This window comes from Alnus glutinosa, chromosome 1 (genome assembly GCF_958979055.1).
Source record: "Alnus glutinosa chromosome 1, dhAlnGlut1.1, whole genome shotgun sequence".
Taxonomy (NCBI): domain Eukaryota; kingdom Viridiplantae; phylum Streptophyta; class Magnoliopsida; order Fagales; family Betulaceae; genus Alnus; species Alnus glutinosa.
Genome location: NC_084886.1, coordinates 42,868,664 through 42,884,921, shown reverse-complemented (window position 1 = coordinate 42,884,921; position 16,258 = coordinate 42,868,664). Strand labels below are relative to the sequence as shown.

The window sequence follows — 16,258 nt, the reverse complement described above, 5'->3', positions numbered from 1 at the left end:
TTTTGGAAGTGTACAGAACTTCATCTTCATAAAGAAGCTAGAGATAGACTTTCAAGAATATTACTGACCTTATCTATAAAATAATAATAATAATAAAGAAAAAAAAAAAAGAGAATATTTTTGACCTTCACACACAAGCTAGTGGTTATAGGTTTTTATCTATAGTCCAAGAATATTACTATTGTAAGTGACAATATATTTATTAAAAACAAAAAACAAAAGAATAAGAGCAAAGGCACACATCCGGTTTGGGCTTGAAGTGAAGCCCAGTGTATCCCAAGCCCAATAGATAGCTGTTGTGGCTCACACCCAATATACTCACCATCCAAACCGACACGCCCACCGCTCACCAGACACCACTACCACACTGACACAAAATGGCGCTACAGATGACCGTACACTTCCCGGTGAGCTCACCCTTCCCTTCACCTGCGAAAGCCGGTCACCCACGAACGTTCGCACGATTCAAACTGCCACCAGTCAGTCATCCCAAACTCAGACCACTAAGAAACCGATCCCTCACCATCACCAACGCCGCCGACGAAACCGGAGAAAACCCCGAAACCGAAACCGTGAGCGCCCAGCAAAGCCCAACGGAATCGGAGAGTCGAGTCGGCGAGTTGGGATCGGAGATCAGGGAGGCCATGCGGCAGAGGAAGGAGGAGGAGGGGAGAGATGGAGGGTTCTGGAGCGGAGTGGCGGAGGAGATTCGCGAGATCGAGTGGCCCCCTTTCGGCAAGGTCTTGGGCACCACCGGTGTGGTGCTCGGGGTCATTGCAGGGTCGAGTGTGGTTTTGCTCACCGTGAATGCCGTCTTGGCTGAGCTCTCCGACCGGGTTTTCGCCGGCAGAGGGGTCCAGGATTTCTTCGGCTGAGACTGAGAGAGAGAGAGGGTATAAAGATAATGTGGGGCTTGCGATGGTTGCTCACTCGCGAGGCCCACATTTTGTTTCGTGCATGGATGTGAGAATGCGAGCTCTATGCTCAGATTTTGGACATGACTTATGTAAATCTGGCAATATTTTTTTATGCACATTCCAGATTTAGAATTTATATTTTAATCCTAATATTCGGCCCTTTTTTTTTTTTTTTCAATCATGCATCGAGTAATTATCGAATTTCGTCTGATCTTAGTTTTGTGTTTTTCCTTCCAGAAAAATGTTTTGATGTGATATTAAAGGTGAATATTAGGAGTGCTTTATATTTGAATTGTTTTGAAAATAAAAAATAAAAAATAAATAAAATATAGAAAACAATCCATGGAACAATTTGATTGAATCAATTAATCAAAAGAAAAAACAAGAAATTTAAAGAGGCGGGATTTTCTAATCCGCAGGTGATCGAGTTTTGTAAAAATTGGATTACAAGCGTACACTGTTTGCCAAGGGCCCAGTGAAAGCTTTGGATGAAGATGATTTTATGGATCATTCAAGAGTGGTAAAAAAGAAAGATGAAGATGCTGCACCTACAGAATTTTACTGTTTGGTCATTATCTTTAAATCAAGTCTTGCCTACAGAATTATGGAAGACAGTTGCACTCTTGCTCAACAATTTACCTCAGCATCATTTGCATGAATGCAAAGCCAGATGCCCCCCGCTCTTCACACAAAAAGAGACACAAACAAACTCACATTCAGCAATACTTGTTACAGTCTACTAATCCTGATCAACCAAACAACCTAGTCTTCAATGCCCAGTACAAAACTAAAGGAAAGTATATGCAACAATATTGAGAAAATAAAGGGGCAAAACGATACTAGACCCCATCATTCACTTCCGCCTGCAGGGCCGACGAGGACTCCCTGGGCAGAACCTTCCTTACGGCTGCTCTCATCGTTCGTCTCACCATCAGACTTTCGTATCCTAATTTTGTACTTCGACTCGAAGTCAGCAATTTCCTTTTTCTTCTTTTCCAAGGCCTCATTGAGCCTAGCAATAACCTCCTCAATCCCCTCCTTATTCCGCTGGACAGCAGGCATGACTTCTTTGATTGTTCTCTCCACCAGAACACCTCCAATCATCCGGTAGCACCGTCTGGATGGGTCAAGTGGCTGAATAGCATTGATGACCAGTGAGTGCTCACTCACTTCCATCTCCAGTTCAGTGATTTTTGAGTAAATTTGGTTGAGTTCAGACCTCATAGCACCATACTTATTTGCAACTGCTTGTTCATTTACTGGTTCCTTGCGATCATCTTCAGGTCTGCTGGCCATGATTCTCTATGAATCAAAAAATCAATAAACAAATAAATAAAAAGATAAGGACACTAGATGGCTAGGTACCAGCGCTACACCTTCTATTTTAACATCTCAGAAACGAAATGCAAATATTTTTTTACCAGATTTTTTTAAGAATTTTTTATAAGAAACGAAATTCAGAATAAAACATGCACTGGTTAAAACACTGACTAGAAATTCATTAAAAAAAATTCATTACCATGAGTTACATTTGAGTAAGCATAATAAGTAGGATATTTCCTCTGATAGGAAATTCTGATTGGTTACACTATCCACAATCAGAGATGGACATTCAGGTAGAAGGACCTCATACTTGTGTGGCAACTGGATTTGGCATTATTAAAAGGTTCGAAATTTGAACCCAAAAACAAGGGTTGTAGTTGGCAAATGACCAACATAATACTCAGTCACATGTAAGGAAAGATGATTTTTTATTTATTTATTTTTATTGATAAGTTACACATGCACATGCACCCAGTGGGACATGAACCCACGACCTCACCCTCCACCTTACTACAAAGGGAGGAAGTACCATTTGAGTTAAAGCTCATTGGCACATGTAAAGAAAGATGAATATATGGCTTTAGCAATTGTAGGAGTTGAATCTCTCGTGACAAAACCATTAACTGAAGATTTCCAAGACATATACCTATCAAAAAAAGATTTCCAAGAAAAATACTTATAAAAATAAATAAATAAATTCAGTCCTTAAGAAACTAATTGAGGAAAGTATCTATCAATGTAGTTCTACATTAGAACAGAAACGCCATACTAACTGACAATCTGGCACCCACTATACTTCAAAATTGGAACTTTCTTATTTTTGGATAAGTAAAAAAAAGATATATTTATTTTTGGAATTTCTTTTCTATATATAAAAGTAACTCATGTACAAAATAACATTCCTGCAATAAGATATCCAATAAGATCCTGATATTATTCTCTAGATTTCAGCATTTTCTTAAAAAACAAGAGCACAAACAATCCAACAAGTGCATATTGTTTGAAAATCAAACAGAGCAAAAACAAGACGAGCAGCCAGAACAAGATTGATTAGCCATCTGATTTACTTATAAAAATTAAAAAAAAAAAACAAAAAAAAAAAAAACAAGATTGATTAGCTATGAATTCACCAAAAAGCACCGCGAAAAGAAAAAGAAAAAAAATCAATTAAGATGGCAATACAACCTTGAGAAAAATCAGTTAAACCATTAACTTCAATCCTTCAATCAGTTAAACCATTAACTTCAATCGATGGTGCTTAGACATGAATTGAAATAGTTTTATTGCACGTGTAACACGGTTTTAAACAAGTTCAGACAATAAAAAGGAAGCTTTTCATGGATTCCAAAAAACATGAAACTCATAATTTGATCTTAGCAATATGCTTCAATATATTCTCGACAGCCAGAAAACTTGAACTTGCAACAATATAACTAATGACATGTGACTAATTTCTATCTTTTGATTTTGGGACAGTTTTGATTTTATAACATCCTAATCAAATAAAACTGTAGAGCCCAAACCCAAGCTATTACCACTTCAACCTAGTAAAGAATATAATCAAATTTTAAATGAAGTTTTGCAAGAACATGCTTGAAAGATCAAGAGACAAGACTCCCACGAACAATTGCATAGTTACTAAATGCATACAAAATAGACGACATAATGTAAGTATACCAAAAACTGTCAAAGAAATATCAGATTCACAGCAAGTAATCTAGCAATCATAAAGAAAAGGTTTTGAAATACACTCCTTACATGAGCTATTAGTTTCATTTATCCTAAACAATTAACATCTATTACTTCCTCTTAACCTCATACATGATTGGCATCTCAAGAATTTTGACTGTCAACACCTTTACAATCATATTCGGATTTCAATTAAAGGTAACATCACTATGATTGCCATTATTAAATTCCAGGGCCCAAAGGTTAAGTAAACTGGGTTGAATTTCACTATTTTTGGCCTAATAAACTGGGTTCATTTCACTCACAAGTTCCTGACCAACTTCAGTCCGCTCCATCATCTCATCTATTTAGAATAATCAGATGTTAACATGTATTGTTAGCAGTTCCTTCCTGGGCATTTATCTTGTTTTTTTCCTTTTCAAGCTCATGAGTAACCAAATGAGACAGAGCTCATGAAACCAACTACGCTAGAACTGTTGATGCATAGATTCAGATACCTCACTTACTGTTCGTAAATATATAACCCTTCCACCATTTTGGTGCTAATCCAGAACTGACCCATCTTTAACATTAGAGTCAGGTATTTCAGGAAACTAAATTTTATGTAACAGAAGGGACAAAGTTGAAACACTTTTCAAAAGTATACTAAATTTTACTAAAAAAAAATATTATCTATGATTAATATTTTGAACTTAATTGCGCAGGGTTAAGTTTCATTATCAAGTAGCTACATTAGCTACCACATTTCAGAGACAAGAAAATGTCCCTGTATACAAAACCCTGTTCCTTTTCTTTTCTTTTTTCTGGCGAGACCTAAATAATGAAACCTTGTTCAAGAATCGGAGTTTTCAATTCAGTACCTCATATAGCAAGAACGAACGCTATTAGATTAAATAGATTAGTTGGTACATCAAGTCCCTAACCAAATTATAGCAGAAAACAAAACCGTATCAGTATGTATCCAAAAATTGAGGATCAAACTCCCGTATAGATAGTAGTTCACGCATAACCCAGCACAGAGCTGCCCAAATTCTGAGAATGAAAACCCAAATACTCAGTTGGGTCGCTAATATCAGAAATCCCCATTATTCAGAACACACTAACTAAGGCTAACAGCATCGATTTCGGCTCAAATGAGACAGCAAATTCATAGGAAACCAAAGCAAACAGCTGTGGAGCAAAGAGAATAGAAAGCCAGAGAGAGAGGGAGTACCTGGTCGATGCAGCAAATAGCTGTGGAGCAAAGCGGTGGTGGCTCAGCAGAGTGGCAGGAAATTTGAGGATCGAAGGTGCGACTGTGATTTTGGTTCTTACTTCTTATTCACAAACCCTTTTTGCTTTTTTGAGTATACCTACGGATCCCCACAGGAAGTTGTAGAATTGCATACCAGCCCATATTTTGATTTATTTTTTATTTTTTGAAAAAATGCTGATTTGTATGCTCTTCTCAAATAATTTTTTTTTTTTTTTTTTGACACGTCTTCTCAAGTAATTTTGAATGTACGTTAACTACTCGTCAAGTGTCCATAAAAATAAAAATAAAAAACAGTTTTTAAAAATTACTATTGGACATATAATTAATCAAATGATGATTTTAATTAAATGACAATTTTAAAAATCACCTCATTTTTTAATGTACAATTAATATATATTGGAAATTACTCGCTCATCTCCTTTATCCATCATAATTGATTTTTTTTTTTTAATTAAAATTGATCTTAAAGATAAATTAACAATGTTATGTCATAAAAGATATAAGAAAATCACAAGATAATACCAAGTAGTATATCTCAATTTTTTATGCTCTCTAAAATATACTGACTTCTTTTGTTAATGATTTTTAAAAGGTAATTTTTTTTTTTTTTTGGTTTGAAACAATATTTTTGATGCGATAGAAAAATTAATACCACTACTCATAATCCTCATTGGTTCAAATTTTAGGTCTCTTCCCACTTTCTCTATCCCTTTTTTTTTTATTAGTTGTTTGTTAAGGTATTGTAAAGAGTATTTTGTATTATTATTTTTTTTAAAAAAAAATGAAGTAATATCAAATGTGACAAATTTAGAAATGTATTGTGGAGGTAGAGTCCATATTTAAAAACGTATTTTTTTAATATATAAAATAGCTTATTTTGAGAAATTTAATAGATGTAGAGTATTATTTATATAAAAATAAATAAAAAGAAAGGGTGAGAGGCGGTCAATCGAACACCACTCCCCTAGTTAAGGCGGATGCATGGCTACTCTAAGTTTTTCTCTTTTTTTTTTTAAAAAAAAAAATAATAAGTTAGCTTATATCTATGTAAAAATTAAACTCCGCTTTGTTAAAATATTTTTATAACAAAATAAAAATGCATTTTTGAGAGAATTTGAGGGGGGAATATAAAATACAAGCGGATAGATAATTATTTAAGAAAAAAAGTATACATTTACTTAGAAAAAAAAAAAAAAAAAAAAAAGAAAAAGAAAAGGAACTTTCATCTTAATGGTTTATTGGTTTCAACAAAAGGGTGGCTCGCATGACTACTCACTATTGGGGTGGTTGCCCCCTTTGTGAGGGGGAGGGGTGACCCATCCCTCTACTCCATCTATTTTTCTCTAATTTGTTTAATATATGGCATGTAACATAATAAAATTGTTTAAGTGACATTAATCTTGATAATTCCATCTAATCAATTTTTGACAAAAAGTATTGAAATAAAAAAGGTGGAAAATCTAAGGAGTTAAAATGTGATTTTAAAAGCTCAAGTAATAAATTGAAATCACATGAAAAATTAGGCGTTTTAGTGAAATTTCTTCCAAAAAAAAAAAAAAAAAACTTTGAAGGGGTGGTTTTCGGAAACACTTACAATTGTAGGGTCGAGCAAAAATTAACGTGAAATTTGGGGAGGTAAATCATAACAACAAACGAAGTTATTATGAAAAGGGGGGAGGAGGAAGGATTTTTACTCAACAAGAGGCGTCGCGGACGTCGCTTAGAGAAAGCGAGCCTCTCATCACTCATCGCCCTACACAAACGTCGACAAAATTGCTCATCACCGCTCGGTTCACGATTCTTTCCCATTGCCACAAACTAGCACCGTCTAAGAGGTACGAATCTCTCCTCCTCCTCTCTCTCTCTCTCTCTCTCTCTCTCTCTCTCTCTCTCAGGGATTTTCACATTAGGGTTCCAGTAGTATCACTTGGTTTTTCGAAGGAACTATGCTAGATTGAAGATCAATTACTGCTTTGTCTTCCGTTTGGTTTCCGAGAAAATCAACGAGAAGATATAGAAGCATTATTCTGAAGAGTATATGCATTCTTATTGTTTTCTTACTGTTATATTAGGTCCCTAAGACTGAAAGTTAAGCAGCCAAACCAAGCTTTCTTACTTCTTTTCGTTTTTGGATCACTTTTCGGTCTAAAACTCTTTTTTCTGTTACTTGGTCGCCATATATTTGATAAATTTTCGGTAAAAACACAACGTGAGCTCCCAAAAATTTACGTAATTCAGCTCATGCTTGGCAATGCCTAAAATTGTTCCTGATATGGTTTTTTTTTTGGTTCTCCATTTCTTATAGATTTTTTTTTTTTGGTTCATTTTAGTTGTAAGGGACATAGAGGGGTCTGATTCTGTCTTTTATTTTTTAGTTGCGATGGACATGGAACGGTCTAATTCGAGGTATGAACACCGAGAAGAGAGGGGTGATCGAGATGATTCTCCAATGAGAGAACACTGGGATGGAGGAGCTTATGATGATTTAGAACAGAATGGGATTGATAAATCGAGCAAGCACCGGAGCAAGGATAGGAAGAAGAGTAGCCGCAGTGAAGACAAGGAGCATAGGAGTAAAGACAGAGAACGGTCGAAGAGAAGTAGCGATGATGCTTTGAAGGAAAGAGAGAAAGAGGCCAGAGATTCAGAGAAGGATCGAGTACCCAACAGGGATAGGAGGAAGGAAGATAGAGAGGAGTGGGAGAAGCATAGGAGCAGAGATATTAAGGTGAGGGAGAAAGACTATGATCGAGACAGAAATAGAGGGAAAGAGCATGAAAGGGATAAAGACAGAAAAGATCGAGGGAAGGACCGTGAGAGGGAGAGGGAGAGAGAGACAGAGAAGGATAGCGATCGAGGACGAGAGAAGGAGAGGGCAAAGGAGAAGAATAGGGATAGGGATAATGATAAAGAAAGAGAAAAGGAAAGGGAGAAGGATAGAGATAGGCATAAAGATCGGGAGAAGGATAGAGAAAACTATAAGGATGTGGAGAGGGAGAAGGGGAAAGATAAAAATAGGGCGAAGGAGCGGTTGGCAGATCAAGATAAAGAGAGGTCAAGAGAAAGAGATAGAGGGAGCAGGAAAATTCCAGAGGAAGATTATGATTGGAGCAAGGATGAGGGAAAGGATGATAAGCATAAACTGGACTATGAAGATAATAGGGATAGGGATTCTTCAAGGCAAGGGAAAGTGTCCCATCATACTGATATTGAGGAAAACACTGAGGGCTCATCAATTGGAGTGCAGCTGTTGACCTCAGAGCTTGAGGAGCGCATTTTGAAGTAAGTAAATCTTTATTTATGCATTCTTTATGCATGCTGACATGTCAAATCAACGATGGTATTGTTTGAATTTTCTACTCCTGTAATTCCTACCTTAATTCTGTCAAACAGTCATGGTCATACTTTCTTGCTATCCTGGTTTTACTTGTGTTTCACCAGTAGCTACTTTGTACTTAACATTGTATTGGTTAGTATTTTAGTTACTTGTCTTTCTAGTATTCCATTGGATCTTGTGCTCTAATTTTAGTTCAGCTGAACGATGATCACTATGGGAGAGTGATTCGCATCATATTTATTTTCTTTCCAAGGATTTGTTGCTTTCTTTATTGGGGGTGCTACATTCTTCTAAGATTCTGCAATACATATTTTCGTATTTCCAGAAGTGTGAAAACCATTTTTTTTCCCCAAACATGATTTATGTGACTGGATATATGTCTTTACATTTCTTTTTAATATTTTTGTTCAGGAAGAGAGAAGAGAGATTGAATAAAAAATCTGAGGGTGTTTCTGAGATTTCATCATGGGTTAATCGGATTCGTAAGCTCGGGGAGAAAAGGAATGCTGAAAAAGAGAAAGCCTTGCAGCTCTCAAAGGTTTTTGAGGAACAGGTTAGTTGTGTTTTGATAGTGTTTCTTTATATTACGTTTCTCAGTATGATTAATTTCACGAGTTTCTTAAATGATGTGATGGAGTGAATTTTCCCAGGACAATATTGGTCAAGGAGATAGTGAAGATGAGGAACCAAGTCAGCATACTGCTCGTAAGGATTCTTAGTCCTTAAAGGTTTTCCTTATAGAATTGAATCTGTCCAATCTGTATTTTATTTTTTTAATTTTATTTGTGAGTGCACAGTTGGAGTGATTCAAATACTATACTCATCAAGTTCTTTTGCAGATTCATGAAATTTCCTAATTACATCCAAGCATCTTAATAGAAATAAACTAGTGTGTGTATGTAAGTGTGGATGACTATTGTTAATTGGTGTTGATTAGTTTGCACCTGTTCATGATTCATGGCCCACTACTGTGTTTGGAACCTGATCTGCAAGCCAATAGTTTTATTTGATGGATTTCTTCATCACTGATCAATACTGATATTTTGTCTTCAACCCTTGACAGACAATCTGGGAGGGGTGAAAGTTCTTCATGGCCTTGACAAAGTAATGGAAGGTGGGGCAGTTGTTTTAACACTCAAAGATCAGAATATACTTGCAGATGGTGACATCAATGAAGGTAAAACGATTTTGGTGTAACATTTTGTTTTTCGGGGCCCAGGTTCCTTCAGATGACTTGACATTTTTATGTAACAGAGGATTTTGGTCTGATGTGACAGATGTTGACATGCTTGAGAATGTTGAAATTGGAGAGCAAAAGCAGCGGGATGAGGCTTACAAGGCTGCAAAGAAGAAAACAGGGGTCTATGTTGATAAGTAAGATGATTGTTTCTATGATGTGTTATTATTCGTAATTATATCAAAAAATGACTAATGACTCTTATGCATTGTGATGCTTTAGGTTTAATGATGACCCTGGTGCAGAGAAGAAAATGCTGCCACAGTATGATGATCCCACTGTGGACGAGGTTTATTTTCTGTTTTTTCCATTCGTTTGTTAAATTTTAGTCTGAGGAGTTTTCCTTTTTCATCTTTTTATTCAATTATTCCATGAAATGTTGAGCTTAGGGATTGGTCATGAAATTTGTAGTTGATTCTTCTTTTCAGGGGTTAGCTCTGGATGAAAGAGGACGTTTCTCTGGCGAAGCAGAGAAGAAACTCCTAGAGGTAATTTGTTATTCCTCGTGTAATATATATAGAAGTAATAAACTGGTTTTATTAAAAGCGTAAGGCGCCCCTAAGTACACTGGAAGTATACAAGAGAAAGCTCTTAGCTAGAAAGCGAAAGGAGAAGAGTAGTCTGTTTGAGGAGGGACTAACTGTGTAGTAATGGCATTCTTGTAATCATTGTTTCTGCAACTTCCTGTTTATTCGAGTTTTTGTCCCATACTTCCTTTAAAAAAAGTGGCTGTACTTAATTTCTGGGGTTCAGATATTTCCTGCATAAAATGAGTTTATGCTTCTTTTGATACTCAAATGGATTTTAATTCTTTATCAGTTTTTTGTCCTTGATTATGAAGGATATTTTTTTCTTATTGCCAGCTCCGTAAAAGGATAGAGGGGAGTGCTTCCACAAACAATCGCTTTGAAGATCTCAACTCAGTTGGGAAGATCTCATCAGATTACTTTACTCAAGAAGAAATGCTTCAGTTCAAAAAGCCCAAGAAAAAGAAATCCTTGCGGAAGAAAGAGAAGCTGGATTTAGATGCCCTTGAAGCAGAAGCTCGCTCTGCTGGTTTGGGTGTTGGGGATCTTGGTTCTAGGAATGATGCGAGACAAGCCATCAGAGAGGAGCAAGAAAGAGTTGAGGCTGAATTGAGATACAATGCATACCAGGCAGCTTATGCTAAAGCCGATGAGGCATCAAAATCACTGCGGTTGGAACAAACACTTCCTGTTAAATTGGAGGAAGATGAAAATCCAGTTTTTGCTGATGATGATGAGGATTTTCATAAATCTTTAGAAAGAGCAAGGAAATTAGCTCTTAAAAAGCAAGTGGAGGAGGCGACAGCTGGTCCTCAAGCAGTTGCACTTCTTGCTGCCAGCATTCAAACTGCAGAAGATCAAAATCCCACAACTGGAGAGTCTCAAGAAAACAAGGTTGTCTTTACAGAGATGGAGGAGTTTGTCTGGGGTCTCCAGCTTGATGAAGGTAATTTTTTTTTTATTTCGTTTTTAATGTTAGTTTATGTGTGTGAATAAAATTGAAAATTGAGCTACCTTTCTGCTGCGCCGGTTGAATTGAGATCTCTTCATATTTGATATTTTTTACTGCTTTATGTTTCCACAGCCATTTAGTGTTGTCAGCTGGTGGCCATCTTATTCACCGGTGGAAAATTAGGTTTAGTCATGACCATATTCCATTGGAATGTTATCCTGCTTTTGCTGCTTCCAATTTCCTTGAGCTCCCATCTATACATCAATCTTGATCCCATCCCCCTCCTTTCTTTTAGGTATTCTAATATGTTTTTAGTTTCTTTTTCTAGTTTGCCAACTTTTGAGCCTATAGTATGGTGGCTATATGATACTATGTGAGTGTGAATTTGGATTATCATTTTTTGTATTCTATTGAAATTTCATTTCATGTCTTAGTTTGCTATAGGTTTTCAAGTCTTCCAATGCTTGTATTTATTTATTTTATTAAAATATCTTCTACTTTTTGCTATTGCTCTATCAGAAGCCCGCAAGCCTGAAAATGAAGATGTCTTTATGCAAGAAGAAGATGAAGAGCCAAAAGCTTCTAATGAAGAAATAAAAGACGAGGCTGGAGGATGGACTGAAGTTAAAGATGTTAGTAAAGATGAGCACCCTACTAACGAGGACAAGGAGGAGATAGTACTGGATGACACTATCCAAGAAGTTGCAGTTGGGAAAGGATTATCAGGTGCGCTACAGCTGCTTAAAGAGCGAGGAACACTCAAAGAAAGTATAGATTGGGGTGGCAGAAACATGGATAAGAAAAAGAGCAAACTTGTGGGCATCGTAGATGATGATGAAAAAAAAGAATCAAAGGAGACTCGTTCATCATCTTTGGTTGATCATAAAAAGGAAATTCGCATTGACAGGAGAGATGAATTTGGGCGAATTGTAAGTGCTTCACTTAACCAGTCAATCATTTCTGTTCTTTTTTTTTTAGGTGGATGAATCAGTAAATCATTCATATTAAAATATGACAGCATTTTAGTTTAGATATATTCTCTAGTAAAAGGTTTTAAAATGACATATGTAGCAGACAGATTGGTTGTGGGACCTCGTAGTGGGCTGGTTTAGTGAGGAACTTTTTATCAACTTCAATGAGAAGAATACATAGTGTGACATTATTTGATCATTGGAGTGGATGATGCTTATGCTTATTTAGATAGAGTTTACACATGGTACCTGGTGTAGATTTTGGAGGGAAGCCAGTTGGCAGTGTGTTTCTTTAAAATATTTTTTGTTGGCATTTGGCTGTTTGGTAGTGAATTGTATTGAGGGCTAGATTGCATAAGTTAAGGACTGACGTCATCTCGTGGAATTGGATAAACTCTCTCTCTCTCTCTCTCTCTCTCTCTCTCTCTCTCTCTCTCTCTCTCTGCGCCCTTCCTGTTGCATTAATTGGTACGAAACACATCCTTGAGTGGAGGTTATACAAAACAAACTGGTTACCACAGATAAATTTTTTTAAACCGCACTATTTCATGCCACTACGGTTTCTTGTAATGGTTATGAATAGGTGCGTGCATTTAATGCCATATTATTATTATTTCTTCCCACAAAAAATAAGCCATATAAAATGCACTGAGACTATTTATTTTGTTGTATATTGAATTGGAGTCATGATTGAAGACAGGTGGTGTCATGATAGCTAGTTGCTACTTGTCCATGTAAAGTGGAGATAGACATGGGTTAGGCATTCAAGATAGATGTGGTGTAAAAATCCTGACTAACTATTGGGTGAAAAATTGACAACCTAAATGACTTTTTAACTTTGAGACCCATTGTGTGTGGAGATAAACTGTCCAAACATGCTGTCTTGTATGTCTCTGTGTGCGCGCGCGCGTTAATCATATGTTGCAGAAAAAACTGAAACTAGTCATATCTTTATGATTATCACAATAATCAGTAAGCTGTGACAGTTGAATTACTTTGGACCCTCATAGCAGCAAAATGATTTGCTTCTTTTCAAAAAGAAGATGAGAGTCTCTTGCTTTCGTCTAGATATGCCTATGTATAGACCATTATATTGATGTATTGATCTTTGGTTCATAAATGAAGTGTAAAGCATCACTTCTAATTTCTTTGTTAGTGTTAGGAGTTTCCTTGACAAATGTTCATGTTTTTACCAGATGACTCCAAAGGAAGCCTTCCGGATGATTTCGCATAAGTTTCATGGGAAGGGTCCTGGCAAAATGAAGCAAGAAAAGCGCATGAAGCAATACCAGGAAGAATTGAAGTTGAAGCAAATGAAGAATTCAGATACACCATCACTATCTGTGGAGAGGATGAGGGAAGCTCAAATGCAGCTAAAGATGCCCTATCTTGTCCTTAGCGGTCATGTTAAACCAGGGTATGTATTATATCCTGTATCATATGTTCACTTATAATCATGATCAACGATTGCTGAATTTCAATAGAGGGAAAGAAGCTAGGCAAAAATAGTTTTGAATAAAAGAAGCCTTCCCCCATGATTGGGGGAGATAAAAGATAAATTGGCATCATACTTCATGCTACTATTAACAACTCTCTCCCCCCAAGTGAAGTATCTGTGGTTACTGGATTCTTTGTGAAGTAATATGTACATCAATTGTAGTACCCAATAAATATCAGTTTACTTCCACAGGGTGCCTGCAGTTGCACGTGCTGCATGGGGGTGGGTGTTGGTTTATTGGGTTAGGAGGCTAAGCAATTAGTCAGAGCATTGTACATCTTCTCTTGATGTTCGCATATTGGATATGGTTCCTCACATTTTTATTCCCCTTTTTGTGCAAGTGCTGGTAGCGATGCATAGATTTTCCCATATTTTGTTGTGGAATGTAGGGTGCTGCCAGATGATTATAATGTCTTTACAGTCTTGGTGCCATGTCAAGGAATCTTGATTTCTTGTTGGGTTAGTTGGGGGGGCTTCATGATTAGATTCTAATAACTTTTTGAATCATAATGTTGTCAAAGACAGATAAAGGGGATTTTATCAGTTGGGTGGTAGAATTCAACATGATTAAAGTACACCTATTTCCATGGTGGTTTGCTTCAATTAGGTGTCACTATCTGCATAATAGATGATCATCAGGTTGTCTCACGGATATCTAGAATTTTAATGTTTTCATTTTACAGAAAAATACATGTTTCTTGTTAACATCCCTACGAGGAAAGCTCAGTTTTCAATCTAAGATTTGAATTAGAGAATTATGAGTAGCCTGTAGTTCTATTATGGTCTAAATGGCAATTTTTTACATCAATTTACTCGATTTTATCAACTTTTTATTTTTGTATGTATTTTCTTACCAGGCAAACCAGTGATCCTAGAAGTGGCTTTGCCACTGTGGAGAAGGATCTCCCTGGGGGCTTGACACCCATGCTTGGTGATAGAAAGGTCTGTCAACTCTATACATTTTTGTGATATTATCCGTTTATGTATAATGGTTGGAATATATTGATGCATAAATTTCTCTTTTTAGTCTTGTGAATATTTCCCAAGAAACTATTTTGATATTTGTCAGGCCCTTTTTTTTTTTTTTTTTTTTTTAAAAAAAATGTTTATATTTAAATACAGTTTTAGTGGTGGTCAAGCAGTTTTCCTTGGTAGACAGTTTCGCTAGACCTGCTTGTATATATTCATGAAATAAAAATTAACTTAAGAACTGCCTGATCTACAACAGTAAAAACATGATTTTATGCTTTTATATTTTGGATAAAATTCTCCAGTTTTCTAATATTAATCCTGACATGTGAATCCAGAACATCATAAGTGTTTTTTTTTTTTTTTTTTTTTTATAAAAAAAATAAAATAAAATTTCTGAAGTTTAGAGAGTAAGGTTGCTAGAGGTATTGCATTTGCATCACTGTTCAAAACTGCCGATTTTTATTTTTTTCTCTGAATAAAGAGTGTTATAGAATAATCATATCTTCTGCTCTGTAGCATTCGATCTATGATTTATGTATGTATCCTTTCTTTTATTGCTTCTTTCCCCATTGCGGGCATTTATAACTAAGTGTAATTTTTCCATCCAACCTTTCAGGTTGAGCATTTCTTGGGGATAAAGCGTAAAGCAGAGCCAGCAAACTCAGGCACACCAAAGAAGCCTAAACCTTGAAGGGTTATTTATGGTGGAATTTGGGGGCGGAGTTTAGTGTTCTCATTCTAACACGAAGTGCCAGCAGAGGTCTTTAGCGAGTTGCTTTTCTGCCACTGTAAATGCTGCAGCCCCACTGTAGCGAATGGCTGATCTGCGTTCCTGCTATTTACTGTAAATAAATTTAATTTGTAAGATGCAACAGAAAATGGTTATGGTTTAAATTGCCCGGTGGAATTTGGCTGTGAGCCAGAGGATTATAGAATAATATCTACAAATTTTGCTCATATTTTTACAACCCATCACTCTACTTGAGCACCATTTCATTTATTTTTTTCTAAATCAACAGTTAGGGTCATATATGAAAAGTGCTTATTGTTGGTTAAGTCTTTGGTCTGGACGCAAATTCTTTTACGTAAAAAAATTGGGAAGATGCCTTCTAAGGCTTCGTTTAGGTTAAAAAAAATGAAGAGGGTGTTTTTAACTTTTTTTGGTTGTTTGTGTGTTGAGTTATTTATTAATGCTTTTACTAAAATGCAAAAAGTTATATTAGAAAGTGATGCCAAACGAGCCTTAAGTAGGCCTCTCAACATGAGAGAAAGGTGATCCGGGTAAACGAAGGTTATTGACATTGACGCCTAAGCAGAACTCTGGCCTCCTTTTGCTTTTTCTACTCCTCGCACGTAAGAATATTCTCGTAGGGAAGAGTTTCCAACATCCAACCAATGCCTCGTCATTTTGTTTCACTTGATGTTGTTATCGTTGATGGTGTGTCAAAATATTCAGCTAGTCTGGACCCTAATGACTGATTGTAGGTACTGATGGGTGCTTTTTTGAAATTACGATTTTAAACCATATTTCAGATTTTGTATTGTCTAGGGTTATGATTCCAAAACGCATTTTTTCAAAT

General features: G+C 36.3%; 3 protein-coding genes across 3 annotated transcripts; 2 read left to right on the top strand and 1 right to left on the bottom strand.

Moving 5' to 3' along the window:
* Nucleotides 1-317: 317 nt before the first annotated feature.
* Nucleotides 318-1,053, top strand: LOC133882600 (preprotein translocase subunit SECE1). The gene has a single exon (XM_062321807.1). The coding sequence runs from the start codon at nucleotides 378-380 to the stop codon at nucleotides 873-875; it is 498 nt and encodes a 165-aa protein (XP_062177791.1). The 5' UTR covers nucleotides 318-377; the 3' UTR covers nucleotides 876-1,053.
* Nucleotides 1,054-1,466: 413 nt separating this feature from the next.
* On the bottom strand, nucleotides 1,467-5,275 carry LOC133866181 (prefoldin subunit 2). Its single transcript, XM_062306007.1, has 2 exons — nucleotides 5,143-5,275; nucleotides 1,467-2,219 (listed from the first exon to the last, which is right to left on the bottom strand). The coding sequence occupies exon 2, from the start codon at nucleotides 2,211-2,213 to the stop codon at nucleotides 1,767-1,769; it is 447 nt and encodes a 148-aa protein (XP_062161991.1). The 5' UTR covers nucleotides 2,214-2,219; nucleotides 5,143-5,275; the 3' UTR covers nucleotides 1,467-1,766.
* Nucleotides 5,276-6,864: 1,589 nt separating this feature from the next.
* LOC133882579 (SART-1 family protein DOT2) lies at nucleotides 6,865-15,635 on the top strand. Its single transcript, XM_062321787.1, has 13 exons — nucleotides 6,865-7,019; nucleotides 7,560-8,466; nucleotides 8,933-9,074; nucleotides 9,172-9,226; nucleotides 9,585-9,698; nucleotides 9,799-9,895; nucleotides 9,981-10,047; nucleotides 10,187-10,246; nucleotides 10,622-11,231; nucleotides 11,757-12,166; nucleotides 13,405-13,625; nucleotides 14,564-14,648; nucleotides 15,295-15,635. The coding sequence occupies exons 2-13, from the start codon at nucleotides 7,565-7,567 to the stop codon at nucleotides 15,367-15,369; spliced, it is 2,838 nt and encodes a 945-aa protein (XP_062177771.1). The 5' UTR covers nucleotides 6,865-7,019; nucleotides 7,560-7,564; the 3' UTR covers nucleotides 15,370-15,635.
* The last annotated feature ends 623 nt before the right edge of the window (nucleotides 15,636-16,258 follow it).

Bases quoted from the DNA above. Each gene is read 5' to 3' on its own strand.
- LOC133866181 (XM_062306007.1), bottom strand. From the start codon at position 2,213: ATGGCCAGCAGACCTGAAGATGATCGCAAGGAACCAGTAAATGAACAA.
- LOC133882600 (XM_062321807.1), top strand. From the start codon at position 378: ATGGCGCTACAGATGACCGTACACTTCCCGGTGAGCTCACCCTTCCCT.
- LOC133882579 (XM_062321787.1), top strand. From the start codon at position 7,565: ATGGACATGGAACGGTCTAATTCGAGGTATGAACACCGAGAAGAGAGG. The intron at 8,467-8,932 runs GTAAGTAAATCT...ATTTTTGTTCAG, and splicing joins CTTGAGGAGCGCATTTTGAA to GAAGAGAGAAGAGAGATTGA. The intron at 9,227-9,584 runs GTAAGGATTCTT...AACCCTTGACAG, and splicing joins ACCAAGTCAGCATACTGCTC to ACAATCTGGGAGGGGTGAAA.